Source organism: Plectropomus leopardus, chromosome 18 (genome assembly GCF_026936395.1).
Source record: "Plectropomus leopardus strain MGB_pleo_1.0 chromosome 18, ASM2693639v1, whole genome shotgun sequence".
Classification (NCBI taxonomy): domain Eukaryota; kingdom Metazoa; phylum Chordata; class Actinopteri; order Perciformes; family Serranidae; genus Plectropomus; species Plectropomus leopardus.
The window spans coordinates 9,531,686-9,557,837 of NC_142193.1; the positions used below are offsets into that span (position 1 = coordinate 9,531,686).

The 26,152-nt window shown below is 40.2% G+C and overlaps 1 protein-coding gene across 1 annotated transcript; it reads right to left on the reverse strand.

The window, feature by feature from the left end:
- Positions 1-590: 590 nt before the first annotated feature.
- Positions 591-25,648, reverse strand: map3k3 (mitogen-activated protein kinase kinase kinase 3). Its single transcript, XM_042504728.2, has 17 exons — positions 24,313-25,648; positions 18,083-18,143; positions 17,434-17,555; positions 15,642-15,682; positions 15,109-15,208; positions 13,799-13,912; positions 12,772-12,892; positions 11,837-11,970; positions 11,346-11,419; positions 11,111-11,178; positions 10,109-10,204; positions 9,822-9,983; positions 8,748-8,896; positions 6,783-6,914; positions 5,248-5,377; positions 4,918-5,095; positions 591-3,946 (listed from the first exon to the last, which is right to left on the reverse strand). The coding sequence occupies exons 2-17, from the start codon at positions 18,084-18,086 to the stop codon at positions 3,718-3,720; spliced, it is 1,854 nt and encodes a 617-aa protein (XP_042360662.2). The 5' UTR covers positions 18,087-18,143; positions 24,313-25,648; the 3' UTR covers positions 591-3,717.
- Between the last annotated feature and the right edge of the window lie 504 nt (positions 25,649-26,152).

The window sequence follows — 26,152 nt, forward strand, 5'->3', positions numbered from 1 at the left end:
GTGATTTCAGATAGCATGCTGGCATCCCGGAAGTAAAAGAGGCGTGACAAGTGTGAAACGCAACACAACTGCATCAGTCTCTATCATAACATATAACAAAAATGGCACGAGGCAATCATTTACCGCCACAGCTACATGACGGCTGATCTGTTCCTCTGTTCGGAGGGTAAGTAGCTCCTGGACATCATTGTCTCCCTAATTTGCAGCCATTTTCACCTGTTGGTCTTTTGCTTTAAGTTTGCTGCTAACTGCTCCTTGCTGCTTTTTAAATCTTCTGGCAGTGAGTTGCACACTTGAAACGTCATCAACACGTCACACTTCAATATCAACACACATCGTCCATGGTCCCATCCCGCTGGATGTCCCGTTTAAACACACATTAATACAGCGGTGTTACTACATCTGCTGCCAGCTTAAAGACAAGTCTGTCCCCCCATTCTGGGATCATACCATTTAAAGACCTGCAATGAAGAACAATGGCGTGAAAATTATGACTTGAACAGGCGTGTGAAAGGGGCTCCTGTCACCTACAGAAAGATCTGCCACAGCTGTCTTCTTACAGATGTACACAACCAAACAAATCAAACAAATTTTGTAAACAATTTATTTGTTTTCGAGAGAGAGCATGACATACACACACACATATATATATATACTATTCTTTTCTTGCTGTAAAATAAATTTGATACATCAGACTTTGCACTGCAAGTCCTGTCATGATACATAATCATACATTTACATATATAGATCTCTAAACAACTAGCTTGTGTTCATTTGCTTACCACAGGGTTCTTTCTCTCACTGCCTTTTTCTTTACAAAAGAATTATTATTTTCAACATATTTAGCTGCCTTTGGCCTGTAGCAGCCCCTTAGAACGGTCTCATGTTAGCTTTAAGGCAGCGTCAAGCCCTTTGCCCAGAAAATCACTCAATGCTGGACGCGTCTGAACCCTGGGATAAACAAAGTCGTCGTCTGGGTTGAGAAGCGAACTCTAAAATCCAGCACTGGCTCTGATCCTGCTCGTCTTTGGCTCACACACACCCAGAAATTACATTTCTGAGATCACACAAAAAAATACTCCCAGCAATTAAAGGTTTCATTCATGAGACCTCATTGATGTGTCAAAGCAGAATGAGCAAATGATGCAAAGTTTCCGTAACCCGTCAGGTAACACTGTCATCTAAATGTATAGCTAAGGATGTGTGGAAAGTATTTTTTTTGGAGCTGGAACAAGAACCAGGCAGCCAGAGTTCGTTTTCCACCCATTTTTCATTTATAAACCCCAAATCTGTAATGTCTGCAAAACCAGCTGCTTTCAATGATTTACTTTTAACGACACAAAGTCCTGAAAGTATCATCAGATTTGACACAGTCTAAATATAAAAAATATATTTATACATATATATTTGCTTATAAAAATCTAATTGGGATGGACATGGGGATATAAATAAAAAAGAAACAATTTTCACATTTGAAGTAAAAAAAAAAAAAAAATCAAATCAAATTTGGTAAAGAACAAAAACTTGCCACATTCATTTAATATAAAAGTGCATCTGATTTCAAATTGATCCTTAAGCTAAGGTTTCTCAGTCAGGGATGTTTGGCCAGACACACAGGAACAGTAAGATCTTAGGCAACAGAAATCACTTCCAAATTAAGGCCTCAATTTCTATTTTTAAACCATAGAAGCTCTGCTTCACTTTCACATGTAACTGATAGCAACACTATAACATATTTTACCTGCCCCTTTTTGGCACTTAGTCGGCTGAGAACATGTGATACTGAAGAGCTACAAGAGGAAGATGGCAGGTAGATGGGTAAGACACACTGAGGGGAACAGAAGAATAACACTGGGAAGAGTCCATTTAAAAAAAAAACAAACAAAAACAATCTCCACGTCATCCTTAATACTTAAATGAACAGATTATTTGGTACATTGTACTGACAGACTCTGATTCTCATAATTTGGACTTGAATTCTGCACTTTGGCAGCCTCAGACTCAAATGGCTAAATTTCCAGGTTTAGAAACAGCAACAGTAATAATGATGGCAGGGCGAGAGCAAAGACCATATCTGTGACTTAAATCTGGTATTATAGCTGTACAGTTCCAGTTTGTGCCCTTCATGTGCTGTAATCACAATTCACAGAGCTATGCACACGTTTCTCTGTAAAATACATCTTTAAAAAACACAGTCAGTCATTGAGCTTAGACTTGAAAAGAAAAAAAAAGATTTAAACTATATCTCAAGTTATATCTGTATTCTATACTCAAGTAGAGTAGATGAGATGTATCCCTATATTATTTTTGACCAATTTTCCAAGTTTCCATATCCAAATAATGATGGTAAGGCTGCATATTGCATACATATTGACTTTGGAAATTTAATTCATCTGACAAACAGGCTCGAATATATTCGAGCATGAGGAAAAGGTTGAGCTTTTAGGGAGAGGTAAAAGCACAATGCTGTCAAGAAAACAGGTGCAATGGATTTATGGGACAAGACAAACAGAGAGCGTCATTGCAAAACAGAACGCGGCACACAATCCTTTTATGTTGATTATCTTATTTTCATAATTGTTGGACACCGGAATGCTAATTGGAAATAAAATTTGATAAAAAGGCCGCAGTCTTAAATGGCATATGTCTTTGCTTGATTTATATGATAACCCCTTTTTTATTTTTTGTCCTCAGTTATGTTTGTCTGTAATTGCAACTTGAGAGAAAAAATATTTTGTGTTATTCAACAGACTTAATTTTCATTCAGGTGGACAGAACATCACTATGCACTGTTAAAGAAAGATCAATTAATTATTAACTTATTAAATCAATTAATTATTATATGCAGAGAAACAGATTCTTGTGACTTCAGTGTAACAGAAACACATAAGAGGCACAAACTGGGGCAATCAGCTGCCGTGCATCATTGTTTACTGGAGGCGCTATCAGTGGAGAAATGTGTGCATTTTGGTCTGAGTAATTTCTAGCTGTAAGACTGCTAAACTATGTTAAAATATGTCTGAAATGTAACATGCTTTAGTCTGTTAATATTAAACAACATGGTAAATACTGTACACATGTATCTTCACGTGACATCGCTTCATCTGTGTCTCATCCAATCTGAACTTAATCGGAAATGCAAAGTGCATAGCAAATAGCTTGAAGAGCTTTTAAAAGAGTTCTAGTATAATGAATTTTTCTTTGTTTAAAACCAGACAGAGATGAGACAGAAATGAGAAAACTAACCAATGAACACTGTTGTGTCCTGTAGCTTTAAAATGGTGCCAAGCTAAATGTTTAAATTTCAAACACTGTAAGGCTTTCTGGCATTTTTTAAAACTGCCCAACATGTGAATGTAAACACATCAGAGGATAGTTAATGAAGATTGCATGACATGAATGATGCAGCCTTTGGGGTGCATCATGTGGAGTGCGTGCGTTTACATCTGCAGCTCACCAGATACTTGATGTTTTGTTTCCCCCTGGTGGTAACTCTTGTAAGAGCATGTACTGGCATTGGTTTTCAAGGCATTGATGAGTGCTGTCGTCAAACTGTCTGTCATTTGGTTTTGGGTGGGAGGGCAGAGGCTCGGTGGGTTTAACACTGACTTCTAGACAAGTTCCACATCCGGATTTCTGCTTTGAATGGCTTTCAAGGAAGCTGCAGATACTGCTGAGGCTATAATCTGTGGTTAAAGTTCAGAAACCAAGCAGGTTTCAGCACAGAATCTGTGAGAAGGGATGTCTGAGCAGCTCCTCAGCACTGGGCCTGTGTTTGGCCTCCACAAAAATGCAGCTTATGAAGTCCCGCGCCTGGTCGGAGGTGTGCAGGGGCAGCAGAGGGTTGGTGGGCTGGGTGGCGATCTTGAATATGGCTGCCATGGCCTCGTACTCAGCCCAAGGAGGCTTTTCTGTCAGCATCTCTACCACCGTACAACCAAGGCTCCTGTAACATAAATTGTTTTTGCTTTAGTTTAATCTGCAGAGGAGTCACATAACATGCTGAAACAAATACCACACATTAGCTGCTCGACACTAAAGCTTTACAGGAATGTTTTGAGTGGAAACGCTCACACTCGCTCCTCCACCTGTTTGGGAGACCTCCTGGGAGCGTTACTCCCCCTCCAGCCTGGGCTGAGAACCTGGAACATACCAACCTCTGTTACGACCTGTCTGACTGGCCTTCAGCCAATCACATCACTCGCCTGCTGGGTTACCACCCAATCACAGATTGCATAAGGGAATGTTGTCTGCTCCATTGTGGGAGTGTGGTAACCCGCCCCTCACTTTATTAAAAAGTTTCCTTTTTGAGAGCACAGAGATTCTGCCACTTCAAGAGGAAAACATTGGTATTTCCATTTTTTCTCAGATCCACGTCTCAGCTGGTGACTTACTCAAGATTATCTTTTTGAATGAAGGCAAAGTACTTCTACCCAGTCCAAACATGAGCATAAACTTTGTCCCTATTTCAAATTAAATGATGTTTACTGGGAGATGCAGGTGCCATTTCAATCAAATTGCTGCTTGAACCTCAGATGCAAAAAGCCATGAAGTCTGTGTTTGTGTATGCGCATGTCAGTCAAACTAAGTCTTATATTCAGGAAGTACTAGCAGCTATGCAAATTCTCTTAAATCCAAAAAAATGCTCCATTGTTTGTGCCAGACTTGTAGTACTCAGAATCAGTCTCAAGACCACTTTATGAAGGTCTTGACTGAATTTTTACTCGGTATTGACTTGCTTTTGTAGCACTTTTCCACTCTTTCGACAACACAAAGCACAAGCACACATTCACACACTGGTGGCTGAGGTATTTTGTGTCTTGTTATCTAATAGCCTCTTGGTTGGCTAAAGAAGGTAGAAACATGAAAATCTGCACTGTGTGTTTGTAAATCCATTCATATCTCTGTATTTCTTACCAGACATCAGCCTTCCTGCCGTAGCCCTCTCCACTGATCACCTCTGGGCTCATCCAGTAGGGGGTGCCGGTCACAGAGCGGATGCCGGTGCCAGACATGCAGATGGTCTGCAGCCTCTTGCTGGCGCCAAAATCTCCGAGCTTCACGTTGCCCGCTGAATCCCGCAGGATGTTGGCACCTGAGTTGACATGGAACATGTAAATATTTTCATCAATCGCCTTCCACATGCTCTAAAAAAACGCAAACATCTCTATATCAAAGCCCTGTCTAAACATTTATCTAGTATCTAAATATCATGATAGTCGAGCCTCTGTGGTTGAACAGGTCTACCTTTGATGTCCCGGTGTACGATCATGTTGCTGTGCAGATAAGTCATGCCCTCCAGGATTTGCCTCGTGTATTTCCGGGTCACGTTTTCGGTCAGCGCCCCATAGGCCTTCAGCTGGTCTTTGACTGAACCCTGATGGGAAGAAAAGATGATTTACACAACAAGACACAGACTGTAAACACATCCAGGGTTTAAGACCACCAATGTTCCCCATCACTGAGGGTCTGAGGCAGGGGAAAAACAAGGAGGAAAGGAGCCTAGCTGAACAAATGCTACCAGAAACTATGGCCCTGTTTACACCTGGTAAGTACAGGTGTACGTGCGCCCTGAGTCCTCAATCCACCTCGAGTTTCAACGCACAGACCACATTCTCCCATGTTCTGGGACGCATGTTGCCACATTCTTTCAGCCTCGTCCTTATTTATCAACCCTCTCTGCAGAACACTTAGGCCAGTTCAGGTCCAGTTGAAGTGTATACATGATAAACGACACTCAATCGACACCCAACCACATTATCTCTAGGTGTTACTCTGACTTTGAGAAATGTGACTCAGTACAATTTCAGCCAGGCTAACATGTTTACATGTATTTTAAAGTCCAGTTTTGGTCAGACTAAGCAGTGTGATGCTAACAGCCCCGTTACTGTGTGTGCAGGCAGAGTATGTCTTCATTTACAGTGGAGAAGTGAGATTGAATCACAAGTGGTCACTAGATGCATGTGGAAGCTTATTCTGATGCCAGGTGTCGACATACAGACTTTGACCTGTGACTTCTGATCAGACCACCCAAGATACATGCTAGTACCAGGTGTAAACAGGCTCTAAGAGTCCAAGGAGAGAAAGACAAAAACTAAATCAGGCAGTAAAATTTCCTTTATCGCATTTGTGTTTGCATTTTTCACCAACATTAGGCAAATCTGCTAAAAGATTTTAAACATTGGTTTGCAATGTAATTTAGCAAATTTGTGTGCTGCCTGAATTGGCATGCAGTCGGCAGATGATCTGCTCTTCAATCCGTTATTTGTAAACCTCAAACTGGCTCCTAGCTGACTGCTTCAGTACATTACTTCATCTTTCACTGTCTCTTTATCTCGCTAGTTCTTTGACTTGTAAAGAACTTGGCTGCAAAACTATGGCTCAGGATCCAAAACTGAAACACAGTTACTGAGGTCAAAATTGAGTTCCTAAAAAGGTTCCTGGAAAAGTGTCTGCGGTAGAGATTTTACTTTACAAACCTTGGGCATAAAGTCAGGAGACAGGAAGAGCGGAAATATGCCCAACCACTTTTCTGAATGCCTAAATCACCAACTTAATATCGATTCAAAATGTTATAGTCATAGGAACTGATTGTTGGCTTTATTTTGCGTCCCTCCTGTATTTATTTCATGCTCTCATGTGACTGGCTGAGTTACATCATAACATTAGACTGAACACAAAGACTGAGGTTATTATACTGATTTCAAGGTTTCCACTTGTGGAAACAATCATTTCTCTGAGCCCTGGTTCAAGCCGTGACATTAAAAGCTGCTGAGACTCACCCCGGGCATGTACTCCATGAAAATAGTCAGGGTCTTCTCATTGTGGTCCCTCAAACAGCCATAGTACTGAACAATGCGCTCATGGTGCAGATTTTTCAATAACTGGATTTCGCACTCCAAAGCGCTGACCTCCTGTACAGACACAATGAGAAGCAGGGAAATGACACACAGAAGATTCAAACAACCGTTCAGACATTAAACATAAAGACTGTCATTTCCGAACAATGCATCTTTGTTCATTTACTATTTTTCACTTGTAAACAAAATGCATTTTTGGGACACTGCGGAGCCCCGCAGGCTGCGTCATATCTGTTACCACTGATGACGAACAATTGTAACCATAAATACATGGACACAAACCAGTGATTTATGGCTGTGTGTGGAGTCTGCCAAATGTGAAACCTAAAGCAGAGAGTAAATGAAAGCACATAGTGCAGTTCCCCAAAATAAGTTCCGGTGTTTACTTCAGAGAATGAACAACAGCGAAAGACAGAGAGACGCAAGTCCAAGAAATCTCAAGGTCCCAACACAGATGCCAGTTTAAAGAAAGAACTGATGCACATCTGCTACAGGCTGGAGGTGGGCATATGAAGGGGTGACAGGAGGCCAAGGCAATGCTGACCTGTCACCCCCCCCCCAAACACTCAGTACCTTTCAGATACAGGAAGTGACAGTGCATGTTTTCTCTGTGAACGACAGGAAAAGACATTAAAATGGGGAAGAGGGGGGGTTGAGGGAGGAAAGAAAACCTCTTCAATACATTCCACTTCTTGAGTTATTCAATCTCTTTCCTGCAGATTGATTGTTTTGTTTCTGTGTCAGGGGATAAAATAAAGTTTTTGTGGCTTTACACCTGACCTAAGATCACGGAACTTACGCAAATACGTTTCTAAGATTGTTGATTCCTGAATTAAATGCTGGGTCTGTTATGCTGACGACCTGCGCTCCAGCATGATGGCTGAAACAGATTAACATGCACAACATATGAGGTCATTCTTGGTGCTTTTACACTCACAGTGCAGTCAGGATTTGTTATTAATAAACAAACTGAAGTCTTGATGAGACTACAATGTCACCATCCTTGAGTAATACTGTAAAAGTAAGGAGGAAATGATGCCATTTCCTGAGATAAACGTCAGACTTTTTACTGTGTAACATTTTATTTTTTACAGCTGAAACATTCACAGCAGGGAGCAAGCCATAAGAAACAGTGTAAATGTTCACAATAGACAGAGAAAAGAACATTCTGCCTGTGAAAACATGAGAACTGCAAAAATATACTGTGCAGGACTTTCCCACCAAACAACTTACCTAATCCCTCTCAATTATCTTTTATGACTCACTAGAGGTAAAATGCAGTGTATTTTTCTGCAGAGTATCTTCAATTTGCCTGTATATTATATCCAGTGATCCATGATACATGCACGCAACCAACACGTGTTGAATTCTGCACCTTGCACATAGATAAGACACTTTGCACCATGCACTTCATGCCATACAGTTTACATTGCTACTGTTGTATTTTTTGCCTTTATTTTTTTTCCTTTTTCTTACTTTCTTTATATTTTTATTGACTGTTACTTGCCAAGGGACTACAGATGTATATCAGCAGTCCTGCTAACTCCGCTGTACTTACATATGTATTTTATACTGATGTTCATTAATATGCTGTGTCCCTTTTAAATAAACACTAAGAATTTTTTAAAATATTTTTTTCTTATTTTCTGTGTTCAGGGTGCTAAGGTGAGGTCAGGACTTTGTAAAAATGTAGTGATCATGTGACAGATCATTAACAGCAGGGATCCTAGAGACACAGCAAAAATGCAAAATATAGCAGACCAAAATGCAGAACAAAAGTAAATTTGAGGTTGGTTTTTACTTTTACTTTTGCAGACGAGTGTGTTTACAAAAATTAACCGACAATCCTGCGCAGTACACCTTTAAATATTCACGTTAGTTTCTCACCTTGCTGGTCTCAGGACTTTCGGGATCAAACTGGACCTGCTTGGCGGCCAACTCCCTCCCAGTATCCACGTCATAACACAGGTAAACACGACCAAACGCTCCCTGGCCCAGAAGCTTTCCCCGCCGCCACGTCATTGGAGCACTGGGCGCTGAAAAACACACACACTCAACTGTTCATTTATGTTTTTACATAAGATACACAACATGTTTCACATTTCACAGAGAAGAGTATTATTTTCAGTTTTTTTTCATCACAAGTTAAAAGTTTTATCCAGCTTTAAGGCTTTGTAGTACGCCATGTTAAGCAGGTTTATCTATGTAATAGATGCACAAAATTGAAATTGATGTCTGTATTCTAGAGCTGTCACAGTTAGCTGATTGATTGATAAGTCCATGTAAAAGTTATTGCACACTTTACTGATGATCAATTAATAATTTCAATCATTTTTCAAGCTAAAAATGGCAAACATGCTGGTTCCAGCTTCTTAAATGTGAGAATTTAATGACATTTATGACAATAAATGATGTATGATTTGGAAATGTGTGACAGTTTTTGTGTTTTAGACTGTTGGTTGGACAAAGGAGCAATATGTCAATGTCACTTGTAATGTAAATGTAATGAGCATTTTTCACTCTTTTTGACATTTTACAGACTAAAAAATTCATCAATTAATTTTTAAAATAATCAGCAAATTAAACAATAATGAAAAAAATGATAGTTGCAGCCCAACTTTCTTCTTCTTATTATTATTAATTGGTGTATATTTAATGTGGCACAGCAATACATATGGTGCTGTTTACATTGGAATTCAGTTTTATTTATATTATTTTACTACCCAGGGTTTCAGTAGTATATTTTACTGGGCAACCTTAAATATTGTGTCCAAGTTTTTTTAAAAGTCCTCCTAAAAGTAAATTTTGGTGGAAACCCTATTACGTGATTTAAGCATTAGTATGAGCCCTCAAACCTGCAATATACCATCAGTTTATCTCTTCAGAATTTATGCAGTCTAAAAACTGAAGTGTAGTTTCTGAAGAACATTTTATTTAGAGTGAATATAGATCAACACTCACACTTATGCGCCACAGAGCGATCTTGGGGACGGAGCCTGCCCTGAGCGTCGACCAGCTGCCAGCTACCCAAACTCTCCTCGCTGCCGTTGAGCGACCGGCGTGATGGCACCAGAGTGAACAGGTTCCCCTGGGGGCGACGGATACGCGGGAACGTCCGACGGCCTGAAAGAGAGCAGGAAAGAGAATGGCTGAGGTTAAATTTTGAATGACCAACAGTAGAGATTAAGGGAGGAATGAGAGAGCGTAAGAAAAAAGTCACATAGTGGATGAGATGCTCATCATCTTACCTTCACTGTGGTCCTTATGATGCAGGGAGACGTGGTACCTGCGAGGAAAGGTGCCTCCTTTCCCTGCTACCCTGTCATACACATGATTCTCCCTGTCTGAAGGCAAACATCCAAAGGTCAAATGTCAGCAGGATTACTCTGGAATTAAACCAGTTTAGCTCAGTTGCAAAGTCACACAACATTCACGTGAGCCACTTCATTACGCTCCTTTGCAGCTTATACTTCTGAGAAACACCTCAGATTTGAACATGCATTTACTTTTCATGTAGATTTCTTTACCAAATCACTGATGCTGCACCCTCAGTTTTTACATTAGGTCCGGGGCGGACTAGTATTTATGTTTATGGTTTAGTATAAACTTTAATGGCTCTCTCACAACTTTCAGCCAAAGAGTCTCAAGTACAGAAATCTTCCTCCATGGTATCCCGATGGTTTAAAGGAAATTTGAAATTTGCTGTCACAATGCCTTATCACATCAATGCTTTACCATTTCCCCCATGGTTACTGGGAAAGTTAACCCTCTGAAGCCTGAAACAATATCACTTTCCATGTGCTGTGTTCAGACACCTTTTAACAAGTATTTAAACCTTTGAGGTGGGAGTACATTGGTTTGATTTTTTTTTTTTTTTCAAAAACATGGGATAAAAAACATTCAGAAACCTGCAATGAAATGTCCCGCAATTTGCTATTATTAAATATTATAATTATATACTCATTATGATACAGAAAAAAGATAACAGTATTTAGATTTGGTTTAGATCCATTATTTTTATTCTATTTCATTGCTTTTTAAATGTCATATCCTTTATTCTTTTATTTTTATTTTTGGGCTAATTTCAAGTAATTTTGATGTAGATTTTTATTTATTTATATATTTTTGGATAATTTCTTGTTAAGTCACTCATGATATTTTTAACATGTTTTTTATGAGAGATTAAGCCAATTTTCTCAAGTTTCAAAGGGTTTAAGGTTGGAAGGAGCTTTTCTTGAAGCTGCTCTCACCGGAGAACTCCTGACGATTATCAGGGTAACTCTTGGCTCTGTGCATGCGAGACTTCCTCATTGAGGGGCTGTAAGAGAGAAAGAAAAGGAAAGTGATCAAGAGATGCAGAGAGACTGTATTTGGCTGTTCACATAGAGCAGGTTACAGTTATTCAAAATTTGTGAACAGCACATATGACATAAAAATGATAAAATATGTAACAATGAAGACTGGTGGGCAGAGTTTGCTCCTCACCTGTCTGAGTTACTGTCCAGAGACTGACAGCTTCCAGAGACAGAGTTTTCTGCACTGCTCCAGGGATCCAGCACCTGCGGCAGGTACAATGAAAAATGAGCAGTGTGTATGCACATGCGTTTTGTGTACATGTTTCAGAAAGAAAAATCCATCCCGACACAGAATTTATTCTTGAAAGCCTTGGCAGCACAAACCCAGTATTTCATTTTTTGTTGCTCAGCTATTGTATAGATGGATAACTGTTTGACCTTTTACTCCAAAATTAGAATGACTTTTTAGCAACACTTACCATTCCCCAAAATGTACCCAAACAGTGTACCCAGGAAGCTTTCACAGTGTCATATAAAACTTCAGAAATCAGGAAAGTTCCTCAAGCTTTGAGGACAAGTTGTTTATGCGATCAAATCTCAGCAGTCTAAGGTCATAAATACACCACATGATTTCTATTTTAAGGTGGATTTTCCTCAATTAATAGTGAAGCGGTGACTCACACACTGATCGCTGGTCTCAGGGATGAACTCCCCCTCGCTGTTTATGCTGGTGTATGAGCCTTGGCGGGCGATCCTCTGCTGGCGTTCAGGCACATAACCAGGAGGCGGTGAGCTACGCCCCGTGTTCTGAGAACCTGGGATGAGACAGCATTTATGAGCATAAAGGAAACATTACATATGTGAGAAAATAAGAATTAAAAAATTTCTGGACTTTAGAGGCATCAGTTGATCACTGGATATTGCTGAAACAATTGTTTGCATAGTTAAAGAAAGTAATAGGCCTTAATAGTTGAAATTTATTTTCTATTTCTCGTGGAGTAAAGGCAGCACAAAGGCAAACATGATGTAATTAAGACTCATACAACTTATATTCATGCAGAAGCTTTTGTGACATTGGTATGTCTGTCAAAATGTTTTAAATATTCAGTAAGGTGCACTCTCCAAATAAAAGTGCAGATTGCTTCCATTTTGACTCAGAATACAGACGGCTGAGAGCTGGTTTTAATATTTATGGGCTGCTGCTGTCAAAGTCTAGCTCTCAAGCAGTCCTGCAGTCACTTCATCCTAAATCAGGCCACTGGTCCACCACACTAATAGCATTGTGTAATCTGATTGGCTGCTGTCCAGCAGGCTTCGTCTGGTGATGGTGAACAGGAAAAGGAAGCGGACCCATAGCTAAAAGGGGAAGCCAAAGACAGATCAGCCAGAGAGACAGCGAGAGAGAGGGCGACACGCGAGGAAATCGAGGTAGTGAAAAAGAAGTGGCACTGCCATGTTGACATGAAAACTGAGTGACCTGTGACTCAATATTAACAAAATGTTGATGTTTCTGGGAGGAAGTAAGTGCCTATATTTCCTCTTCTAGATCAATGTGTGAACCATCTTGTTGCAGAAACGATTAGAGAGAAGTTTCGATGTCAGGTGAAGATATGTACCAGTTGACAGGTGGCGCCCCCTGGGCTCGGAGGATTGATACACTGTGCTCACATCTCCGGTGGACTGGGAGGACTTGATCCTCACCTGCTTACACGGCATGTGGTGGGAGGGAGAGGAGGCCTTCAGGTGGATAAGGAGAGAGGGCAGAAGGTTTAAGGAAGGCTTCACCACATGATATTAAAAATGCATTTTTAACCCATTTAGATCACATCCCCGGTCATATTGTACACCTGTTAAATAAGATAGGCCAAAAAAATCTATTTACTCATAACTTTTGATTATTTATTTATTTAATTTATTTAACCTTTATTTAACCAGGTTGGTCCGATTGAGATTAAGCGTCTCTTTTCTTAGGGGAGACCTGGCCAAGACATTCAGCAGTGAGAACCCAAAGTTGCATACAGAGATACAACATACAATTCTCCAGCACTAAAATTTGCATTTAAAGAGAACAATCTATGAGTCAAAAGAGCACTTTCTGGGAGTCAGTTGTACACTATTAAAATCCAATCAAGTTTTCCTCCTGTAAAACAAAATATGACGTGTGCGTTTGTAAGTTTGAACCAATCAGTTTCTACCAATAATATCAGGACGTCCAACCATCAATTAACCTGCAGCTTTTAGCTGCAGAGAGCTAATATTAAGTTAGCTAGCTGTGAACGCATCATTGTGTCTTCTGGCTGGGATTTGTGGTATCTGTGACAGCTGCAGATGATGCTAAGGGCATTTTACAGAAGACTGCTTCAGCAAATAAGTTACATGGAGCAACTAACATGCAGAAATATGTCACAATACTGAAGATAGATGCTCTCCAAATGTCGTTTCATCTGAACTTTAAACAATCGCTTTGTGTCGCAGGGCAGCTAGGTAATGTCAAAGTAATGAGGAACTTTGATTTTACACAACAGGACTCTGGTGAAGAAATATCAGTGGTGCAATGGTACACTGTAAATACATGCCCAATGTGTGTGTGTGTGTGTGTGTGTGTGTGTGTGTGTTTGTGTGTATGGTGTGTTTGTGTCTCACATTGCTGTGCTCCTGAGTGAGCAGCAGGATCCTGATGCTCTTCATGTTGGAGCTTCGGTCCAGCAGGTCGATCGCCTTGTCCAGGTCATCCTGATCTCGCAGAGGGATGGACAACTGTGATGATGCAGGACAAACACAAAAACACAAAATCAATAATACACATGAAAAACGCATATCAACTTTAACACGCATTCAAAGCTTTGGGAACATTTCAACATGTATGTTAACACCTAATCAATAAATTAACTACTCTTTTATGTAATTACGGAAGCCCTAAGCGGGCGTGTTTTTTTTTTTTTTTTACAAGCCGTTTTCTCGTTATAACAAGATATTATCTCGTTATCTTGAGAAAACGGAGTTTGTTTTCCTGAGATATTATCTCGTTATCCCGAGAAAACGAACTTTGTTTTTTGGTTTGTTTTTTTAACTTTATTGAATGAATGTCAGAAGAAGAAGTGGCGGGTGGATGATGTGACAGCAGGTGCCGTGCGGTGTTCAGCGCGGACAAATGCGTGCAGGTTCTCGCCCCTGCACGTACCAAAAAGCACCGGAGCAACAGTATAATAATCTAGTTATGATTACTGATGAATTTGGGTGATGTGTTCCTGTAATAATCATCTTACCTTGCGCATTTGTCCGCGCTGAACACCGCACGGCACCTGCTGTCACATCATCCACCCGCCACTTCTTCTGACGTTCATTCAATAAAGTTAAAAAAACAAACCAAAAAACAAAGTTCGTTTTCTCCAGATAACGACTTAATATCTCAGGAAAACAAACTCCGTTTTCTCGAGATAACGAGATAATATCTTGTTATATCGAGAAAACGGCTTGAAAAAAAAAACAAAAAAAAAACACGCCCGCTTAGGGCTTCCGTACCCTACAACATACCTTTCTTATATTTTTATTTTTATATGTATACATTGTGTTTTATATTGATGCATTTTTTGAATATTCTTATTTGTTTTTCTATTTTTTTATTATTTCCATATGTCTGTATATAATATGAGAGCAACTGTTACATCTCCCAATTTCCCCCCGGGAATCACTAAAGTACTCTGAATGAAACACACATGTGTATGCAGATATGTACAGCAATAAGACTAAAATAAAAGTCCTTTTCTATTTGAAATATGGAAACACAGAGACAAAAAAAAAAAACAACACACGTCAGATATGTTTGCAAAGCTGAAACAATTAGTCAGGGATAGAAAATGAATCAGCAGCTGTTTAGATGACTGATTTATCATTTAGGTCATTTTTCAAGCAAAAATACCGAACACTCCTTGGCTCCGGCTTCTCCACTTTACCTCATTATTCATATAATGCAGGTCGAGTTGCTGGCCAAATACTGTCTTGACTTTCTGCTGGATTTCCTCGAACTGCACCGGGCGTCCAAACATCAAGATCCTACACAGAAATCACGCAGACAGACAGATTATGAAAAGATTTGTACCGGCTGTGAAGGAAACTTCTTTTGACTTACATGCACATGTGCAGGCAAAATATACACAAGCTGCTGTTTTTAGAGTGTGCAGATTCCTCTAAGTACACCTTGCATATTTGCGGTTTGTGCTGGCAGCCACAGGCTAACCACAGTCCTTTCCCCTTCATTCTCCAGCTCACATACCAGTCTGAATTAAGTGCTGGAGTGGAGTCTGAGATGTGCTCTTTCTCATGAACTGGAACATGTGACAAGAACAGCATGCCTGAGTGAGTGTGTTTATGTCTCTGTGTGAGTTTATGCTCTTTCTCTCTCACTTGTGTATGGATACATACATGTATATAAAACGCCCACACATATACACAAAACATGCATGTGCAAAAAAAAACCTAAACTCACCTCCGCTCTCCTGAGAACTCAAACTTTATCCTGATGTCGTCCTGAGAAGAAACAGAAACAGGTAGGTCAAAGAATTAAATGACCATGAGAACTGTCACAGGTGTGATTTTCCCAGAGGAAAAGACTTTAAGACCGACTTGCACGTGTAAAGCCGCGATGCACCTCCTCTATTGCTACATAATATGTGAAAACCCACTTCCACTCACAACAACTCCAAACTTAAGTTATTGAGGTAAGAGAATGGTGGAGACTGTCTTTCCCAGGGGGACGATCTCTGGTTTTAAGCAAACACTGCATTGCACACGAGTTGTCTGCTTTGGCTATTCTCTGCAGCTGCAGCTGTGGTAGAAAGTGAGGGTGGGTGGGCTACTGGCCACTTTTCCACACAGGCAGAATATATTTTTAGAGAAGAGGTTGAAAATAACTGGATTTAATAGATTTGTAGATGGCTATCTTGGGAATTCCTCTGTCATTATGCTAAATTAGCAAACTGTGTGGGCTGTAGGAAATACTGTAGGAAACAAGAATATACTTGAATGAGTGATACCCAGTTTTACTGGTCTTAATTATAGCAGTGGTCCAAAATCTAAATTCTATAGCTGACTGAGCTGTAGCCATAAAGAACAACATTATTTTCTCAGTATTTAAGGCCCTCCTGACTCTAAATTTAATGTTATTCATACTGGACACAACTTAACTCAAATCTCTCTCTCTCTCTCTTTCTCTCTCTCTCTATATATCTCTGTGTGTGTGTGTGTGTGTGTGTGTGTGTTCAGTGGTATCCCACAGTGACACAACTGTGCATAAATGGGTGGTTAAAGGTTCATGCAGCAGACAGAAGACTGTACACTGCATGAATCCCCACCAGAGATAAAACATTATGAAAATTTAAAACCAGAATTATATGATCAAGGTATTGTTATAATATGCTGTTTAAGTACTGAAACGCACACTGAAATAATTTCATCAAGTTTTATACAAAAACCACAAATAAGCACTAAGCGCTTCTTGCTTGCAATAACATTAAAATAAGAACATGGCTAGTACCTTATGTAATTATTAAAAGAAAACATATCAAGGGATCCAGAGCATTACTGGGTTTACCTGCTGCACACCCACTAAACAAGGGGATAACAAACACACTGCATGCTGCGCCTGCGTCTGGGAAACTGTTGCTAACCATGAGAACTTCAAAGTAATCAAACTGGTTTGAATACTAAAATTAGTCATGGTAATACTAACCATTGAGACATTCATAGCAGTCACGCGGTTAACTCTTTCATCTCTAATCCTCACCTTAACTATATACGACATAGAGTAATTTTATTTAGATTTCTTTTCACTTTGACAATTCAACCGAACCTCCTTTACTCCTGAGGGACACTTAAATAAAGACTGTGGGAGGACATAAGACATTTGTGGGGTTAAACTTTGGAGCTTTAGGTTTCAGGGTCTCGCTGAACACCTGCCTACATTGCTTCTTGAGAACTACACTACGAAAACCACATCATATGTATTTGATTTTAGGAAAACTTTCACAACATGTGTGTTTACTTGTGGGAACAAGATGTTTCAGCTGCAGCTCACAGTAAAATGTAAGGCCACTTGACTGTAACTGATATTCCGACTTATGTAAAGCCAGGTCTAAACAAAGGTATTACTCTGTCGCTCAGCTCCACCTCCATAGTTCCTGAGTTTAAATCCTGGTTTATAAGGGGAACTCTACACAAGCTTGAGCTTAAAAACCATCTGTAGTCTTCTTCTGAATGTTTAATTTGCAGCTATAGCACACCTGTCTGTTGGCTTGGGCCGGTGTCTTGGGTTTTCCGCTGTCATACGACAGCACAGGCTGGCGCCGCGTCATCTGGAGGGCAACCAGGTCCTTCATTATAGAGTGGAGAGCCTGCCTCTCATCTAAAGAGGATAATGGGTTGAGAAAAATACACAATTAGAGTGTGGATTCAATAATGGATGGCCTCTGTGTGCCTGTATGTCAGAAAGAGAAAGCTGTGAGCCACTTGCATTTCGTCCTCCACTAAAAGGTGTGTGCACACAATTAGTCAGTCATCTTTAACTACAGCCATATCAAGACTATCCCATGACAGAGTATTAGAGGCAGGGAAGGACTGCAGTGTTTTTGATATGCCTATTCCCATGTTTGATCTCAGGGCAAGCTCTGCCTCGGCTGGACTGACTCACGAAGGCAAAATATTCTCCTTGTGTAGTTTGGACAGACATCATACAGCCCCGGGGCAGCAGAGAGAACCAGACCCCCATCTCCATAACGCCGAAAACCAATCCTTCATCCGACAGCGTCTGGAGCAGCAGCTCGCACAGGCCTTGGCCCCAGGGATGGTGTTTGGTGTGAGTGTTTTTTATCTCATGCTGTGAGGAAATTGTGATCTAAATATCTGTTTAACATCAGAATTTAGAAGACTTACTCATTGTGGCGATGCTTGCATATGTGGTCAACAAACCAGTCTTCAGAAACCAACCCCCAGCCTGCATGATAAAAACAGAAATCGATTAGTCATGAGCGAAAGTGTGTAATAACTGATGCGGACACTGTTTTTGTTCATATTTCTTTGCTTGGAGACAGAGCAGAAGGATGTGAGTCATCAAGCATGACAGGAGATGACATATGACAAAGGTTATCAGGCAGTCTCACAAAACTTGTCAGTATGCAAGCACCTCAGCGCATAAAACATCCCCTTGGTGAAAAAGGGAATCACCTGAAGGCTGGCATGACAAAGTGGCTGCACTGCAACCTTATTATATGATGTCTAGGCAATGAAATCACATCTTATGGTGTTTTACTGTGACACTAAACAGAAAACCTCATTTTCATTTACAGCACAAACCCTTTTTCATGCATAATTCCTTGCAGACGTGAAAAAAAGTAACCTAAGCCTGCACAACACATACCTAAAGATTTCTCTGACTGACTGAATGAGAGAGTGTGCACTGCATGTGTGAATGTGTGTTTTGCCCATGAGAAAGAACGACAATTGGAAACGGCTGAAATTCAAGCCGCATTGGCAGCGATCAGTCTGGCACGGTTCATATGGGAAGAATGTTTGTTACAGGGAGTTTTCTGCCATTTTAAATATCTACCAGCTTTAAACTTCTCTGATTGCACGAGCTGCAAAAAAAACCTCCCAACTCAGCTGTGTTATAGCTCCATTGTTGAATGTTAACAGGGCAATATTTTCCAGTTCAAGGCGTCAACAGCATTATAAACTGAGGCATTTCCTTCAATGGTGAAGGTTTCCCCCAAATTTGTACCAATAAACCATTGAATTTTTAGTAAAATAACAAAGAGGAACACAAAAGAATGCTTGAAAGGACTTTGAGGGGCTTAAACACAGATAAGTATTGGTTGGTGAGGCAGATATGACTTACTTTCGACAAAACCAAAAGACAATCACATACCAGTCGAATCAGAGACTTCAGTTAAATAAACTATCTCAACCAGAGATGATCTAACTTTTTCTCTCCTGATTCCAGTACATCAACTACCCGCTGATACCGTATTTGATTGGATACCACAGATAACAGAGCTCTCTCACAAATCTTCAAAATCTGTCTACCTCATTGTGTAAACTCGCTGGGATTACTTTCATGCACAGGAACTTGAAGCCACAGGTTGCTGTGGTGCTAAAAGCTTATTGCGTAGTCAGTTGTGTAACTGACATAACATTATTGTTAGGTTACAGTACATGTTTTAAGTGTGCTGGGATGATAACTACATGTTTGGTCTGACCATGAGCCAATTTATTTATAGATATGGCCATTTTGTCTCACTAGGAATAAGATTAGTCTCTCAGTAATGTCCATTAACAGCCTGTAAAGTCATGGAAAAGAAAAGGATATAAGCCAGAGCCAAATGTAAAAGCAGCAGGTGCTTCGCCTTTCCCAGGTATATATACTATATCAATCAACCCATGTATATTAGTCCTGTGGTTATGAGAGACAGAAGGGAAAACCAATTTCTAGATGCTTTGCGATTCTTTCTTGACAGATTATTTCTCGATGCAGAAAAGACAATAACTGGACATTTAAAACTCAGTTTTCAACACTGTCCTTATTGCTGAACCAACTGGACGGTCAAATGTAATGAATGTAAACATTAGAGTCATCATGCATTACTAATACTGTAATAATAAAAGATAATAGAAGTTAATTCATCTCTTTATTTTAATTAGGGGTCATTCTAAATAAGTAATAAGTGAAGCTGCACCATTACCAAAATTGCAGTATGGCAGAGAGTACAGTAATATCTGTATCTAAGAAGCTGCAATTTTTTGATAAAGGTAAATGTGTCAAAACCAGGGTTCCCAAACAGTTTTAACAATGAATTTCAAAACTTTTCCACAACTTTTCCATTAGTAGTAATGGTCGTTTATGCATTTGCATGACAATAAGTAGTTTAAAAGGGGTAGGCCTATATCGCAATACAAGAGAAGAAAAAACAAAGTCCACACACTAGATTATGCTCCTGTGAAAATCCTAGTTTCTCTCATATCATAACTTTTTCACATACTCATGACCGTGGGAACCCTGTAAAACTCATCATTATAAATGAAGCACAGAGATGCCCCAGCCTGCAGATCACATTCCACTTATAAGAGAACATGATTATTTGGTACAGATCCCCAGCAAAAAATAAATAAAATTGCAAGTCAAATCTCGCATCAAGACCAACGATGATCATTTTATAATTGCAGCGAAGCCTTCTCAATCAGTATCAGAATCAGAGTGAATCGTCATGTGTCCGTGACTAGTGGTTATGTGCCTGGTAACCCTTGACAACTAAAGACAATATAACTGTAACAACAACAACAACAAAACAGGACAGGGAAATACCAGAAGTCGGGATAAATAGTGTCTGAGGATGGGGCCTACAGAAGAGGATGTCTTTCGGGGGGTAGATTTGCAAAGTCAGAAGGCTGTCTGAGAAGAAAATGAGCAGCATCGGTACCTGAGGCAACTCATTGACTCTGCGGATTTCTGGGTAATAATCACCCACAGGAATGCCGGGCATGTCCGTCTGTGGTCGGCGGAGCGTTGCCACGTTGCTTTTAAGCTTCCGCCGCTCTCATGTTCCCCTGCCAAACGGTGTAGGTGCCAAGTACTTCTGTCCTTCAACCCTTCGAACTTCAGGCTTGTGCCATATAATCCCCTACTACAGTGTGCACCGGCTGCATGGATGTTCAGTCACTTCAGGACACTCAGAGCCGTCATCTCCTCTCTACCCACAACAATGAGACCAGCAGAGGTGCTGGATCTGGAGAGAAAAGCTCAAATCGTTCACCTCTTGGGGTCCTTTTAGTAAACAACACAACAACTAACCTCCCTGTCCATTCCCCCAGCTACCATCTTCTCTCCCCAGCTTCTCCTGATTTTAATTACCTCCCAAGCGGAATGTGGGGAATTCAATGGAGAAGGAGGCTGCGCTCTACCAGTCCAGTCAGCTGTGCCCACTTTATTTTCCTTGTATCACATTTCCAGGACTAGCAGGATTTACATGGATTTTCCTCCCCCCTCTCTTCTCTGTCTGCTTTGAGAGGTGTTTAGTCTGAGGCTGTTTTTCCCAGCCACAGTTCTTACTCTGTCTCTGGCCAGTCATGCATCTGGACTCAGCGCTTTGCAAAATCCCCAGGCCTGATGTCTCTCCTGTTTCAGGTGCACATGTGTTTTGGGTTCAGGGTAACCCACCACATTTGAATATTGCAATCTCGACAAGTCACTGCTACTTCCCTCGGATACGTTTCAAATGGCCTTTGTAGTGTTTAAATACGTACATACATGCAGATACATTTAAATAAACATTTCAAAGGATAAGCTTATGAACAATCTCAATGATGCTGCTTATTCTTTGTGGTCAGATAACAATGTGTGAAGGTCATAGTAAAGCTATCGGGGATTTTAAAAAAAAGATGGATGATGATGATAGAGTGACAGTAAAGGTACATGTTGTACTTGTGTGCTATACTGCAGCATCAACCTTCATGGTGCCACTTCTGATGTTGCATTAGAGTGATAGTCATGACCTGTTGATGGTGATGTATACTACAATGGAAATGGTTATTGGAAGATGTTTTCATAATTAATTTTCACTAAATTATTACAGGCCCTATGGAGTTACGGTGGACACTTATTAATCTGCTCCTGTGGCGCTTGAATGTGCATCGATGCAAGTCACCCTGTACACAGAATAATGCCTGTTGTTGTTGTTTCTGTGCCATATTTTGTTTATGCTTTAATGTGCTTTCCTTAGTTTTTTTTTTCACTTGCTACAACACAAATTGTTGTAGTCCCTCTGGGACAAATAAAATTGAATTGAATCAAACTGAACGGTGAAAAGGAGGGCCTTCTGCGGTCCATACCTGCGAATGTTTCCACAGGTATTGACCACAAAAAAACATCAACAACTATTGTCTTCCATCCAGAGAAAATGACTTTTACAACCATGACAGTATCGCATGAAGAATTGATTTCAAAATTGTGTAGATTTCAGTGGGTTAGAGGAGAGACTGGAAGTGTTAGTATGGAATTGATCATGAGTAATCAAAGTCAGAAATGTAGTCTACTGATGTGAGCTCGGAGCCACTGGTTTTGACTGCACCTTACCAGATATAGATACATATTTTGGTGTAATAAAGTGAAAACAATCACATTCACTTATGTTCTTTGCATCTTCTGTCAACACAAAACAATCACATGAACACATTAACCTGTTAAATCTAGTGATGCTGTACCACTTTTTCAATGATTCCTTTTAATCTACTTGTCAGGTAACTGGTTTTGTAGTAATCTGCCTGCCTTAGTAAGCTTGTAGCCTACATGCATGTGATGCTGCATTCATGTCACATGGGAGTCACTGCGGTAGCTACAATTGAAAGACTAAAAGCAATGACGCACTATAGCTCCGTGACTGAATTCATTTGGTTCACTGACAAACACCAAAAAACGACTAAATATAAGTAGCTTATTTTTTCGATGCTGCTTTGTTTACATCAGTAATGCTTGTAAACACAGCTGTCAAACAGGCCTCTTTAAGCAAAGGCATGACTGGCTGTGATGTAGAGGACACTGGGGACAATTGTAAAGTTTTTTTTCATTTTAATGTCATCGCTCAAAAACCCCTTGAACTACTTGGCAGAAAAACTCTGAGGTAAATGAGACATAAGTTTGTCCTCTGGCAGGTAGAGAGGGATCATCACAGGAATCATGCTGAGATTCATAGTTCTGATGCAATTCCAGTGCAATTTCAACAAATATCCACTATAATCATGTGTATCTATATTTGTATGTGTAAGAACATCAACAAGGACTGCTGTTAGTGTACCAGTGTTGTTTACTAATCTACGATGTTACCTAAAAATAGAAAATACCTCGTTAATTGGTAGCTTAAAACCCATACTCAAATCCCGCACCTTACAAGTTTGTGGCTCTTGTAACCAATTTTGAACTTTGTTTGTCATCATTTTGTTAAATAATTTATTTTTCAGTGCAACTGTAAGAAGGATCATGCTGTAGAAGAAAATGCTTATCAGCCAACCAACCTTGTGTACATTTAGGTAAATAAACTCAGGAGGTGTGATTACACAGAGTTAACCTACCTGACGGTCCATATAAACCTTATAAACCTTATGGTGTTTAAAAAAGACATTTTCAAGCTGAGTCATAGCACACTGAGACACTGAGGTCATGTCCTCTGTATTTTTATGTAAATGTGGAGGCTCTAGCACAATGATACTCAACTTGCAGCCTGCGGGCCAAATGTGGCCCACCAATGTGGTGCCCATGCCAACCATTTTCCAATTCACAACAAAAATAAAGTGATTCACACTGGGAAATATTTTTCTACTTTTAGTATAGATAAGGTTCCAGAGCACATGAAACAGCATCAAAATAGAGCTTTTTTATTTTAAAAAAGTGCCAGTGGAGGGTGCTCCGATGTCCCTATAAAATCCAAGAAATGTCCAAACCTCTAGAAATGTCCTGAAATCATTAAGTTGTCCTAAAATCTGAGAGACATCCTGAAATCCTAGAAATGTCCTTAAATCCAAGAAACATCCTAAAATTCTCCAACAGCCTAAAATCCAAGAAACTTCCTAAATCCTAGAAACGTCTTAAAATCTCAGAAATGTCCTAAAAGCCAAGAAATGTCCTCAAATCCTAGAAATATCCTAAAATCCTCAAAATGTCAAAAAACAATTCCCTGTGAAACGTCCTAAAATTAGTGTCCTAAAAAAGTGTCCTAAAATCTCAGAATCTTAGGGCTGCTGCAACTGGCCCCTAGGCTCTTGTCAATTTGCAAAAGTGGCCCCCAAGCAAAGCAAGTTAACTATCCCTGCTCCAGCAGCCACAGCTTTAAGACTACTTCCAGTGTTTGTAGACTCACAGTCTATTTGAATCTGACCACTTAGGGGCCAAAAAAATGAAACGGAGACCTCCATATTGGAAAATTTTAAAATAATAAAAACATATTGCATACTTTATTTTGGGAACCTGGGTCTTCCTTAAAGGCACCTAAGCATTTAAAAAAACTGACTAACGTTTTTAAAATAAAAACTTTTTCCTTCACAATTTCATCTTATGACTTGAATGCAGCACAATTCACTCATCATATACCTGTCACTCTTATCACGTGCATAACCCTCACCTGTCGCCTTGACGACCCTCGTCAGGACAAGACCGAGCTTGTTCCGCGCGCAGCCGACTGTCGGTCACCGGTGTCTCGAGCTCGGGATGACGCAGTAGGTCCAGCCGGTGCTCATATCCATCGGTGCCCTCAGTCAGACCGACACACCGGGGAGTGAGTGTGAGGGTTGGGGCGCCATGGCGGGGCTGACCCCCCCTCAGGTAACTCCTCTTCTTGAACGGAAAATGAACGCACTCACACAAACGGATAATTTCCAGGTTGTAAAAACAAAAACATCAGACAGCTGTGAGTTTTACAGAGAAAATGTTCCGATGGAAAACAATCCTACATCAGGCTGCTCCAGCTGTGGCCCGCAGACAAACTGCTGCTGCGCTGCAGCCTCGGATCTTTGGAAAACTTAAATTTCCAAAACATTTTTGGTCACACACGACATCAACGCTTTCGGGCTTGCAGTCCGGGGAGCTGTATCCCATAAAATAGGAACCAAAAACTACCTAACAAGGTGTAACAATAACCGTGTGGCCTGTATGAAATCCATTTCTGAGTAACAGCTCCGCCAGAGGAAAAGACCGAACGATTTCCGTGATTTTGATAGCCTGTCTTCCTGCTAAGTTTGCAGATTTTCCTTCTCTGTGTTGCCAGGTTGGAGTCCAAAATTATCTAGGCAGCAGCAATCTTTACTTTTGCATATAACTGCATCGAATATGGTCATAAACATAACCATATAGGAATTCATAAAGGCCCATAAAAACTGCACAAAGAGGATTTGATTCAGTCATGATGGAGTTCAAACTTAGCAAAAACGGACTGGAATGACACTAGCAGAGAAAAATGCTACATGTATACTTTACTTATACACATAAACTCGCTTTATCTGATCAAAAGAAGCAAAGCTGGATAAACTCCATCGATGTTTGGACTTCGCAGAGTGTCGGACTCCTAGATTACAGTTCCTGGAGTATTCACACGAAATCCACAGCGACTTTAATATAAACAAACGCAGTCTTTCCGCAGAGTCACAGAGAAGTCGTGCGGTTGTTCAGCTAACAGCAGTCCACAACTTTCCTCCACACCAAAACAAAGTAAGAAACAATCTTCAACCGAGTACGTCAAACTTCCTGACAGAAAAAATATCGCCACCGGAACCCGCTTTTAAGCCTCCAACAGGTCGTGAAAACTGTACTCCAAAGTCGCGTCCATGTTTCTCAGACGCTTCACTCGTCGTCGTCCATATGTGTGTAATAACACGGATTGACTCCCGGGGGATTTCTGGTTACTAAACTATCTAAATAAGCGCCGTGCAGCTGCGGGAGCGCGCTCTGTCGAAGTCTTTCTGCAGGCGCGCACACGATATCATTAAAAGGGCGGACCAGCGGTGACGTAGGTAAGGCGTATTGCTCCCTTCAAAACCAGAGCAAAATCGGAATTATAAGCTTTCTAATGCCATGCATCTAAACATGTAAATCTATACCATAATCCAAGCATTGTGTACAGTTGGTTCGTGCGTAGGAATATTTTATTCTGTTTTTTTGTTCTTTTATCTATTTTAATCCATATGTATAAATGTTTTAAATGTTTTAAATTTAAAGTATTTATGTCTTTGCATCTCTTATTGGTTTATTCCTCACCTTAATTATTATTCTGTGAGTTTTTTGTGAATATTTATTTTTATGGTCAGTTGATGGCCTTGCTGTGTGTCTGCCACTTGCACCTTGACCTATATAAAAAAAAAAGGCTTTGCTTGCTTGTCATGTTACAAGTTTAAATCCCACATTCAAAATTTTGCTTCAGCTTAAGTAAAAGTACAAAACTGTTTGCATCGAGATCTACTTAAAGTACC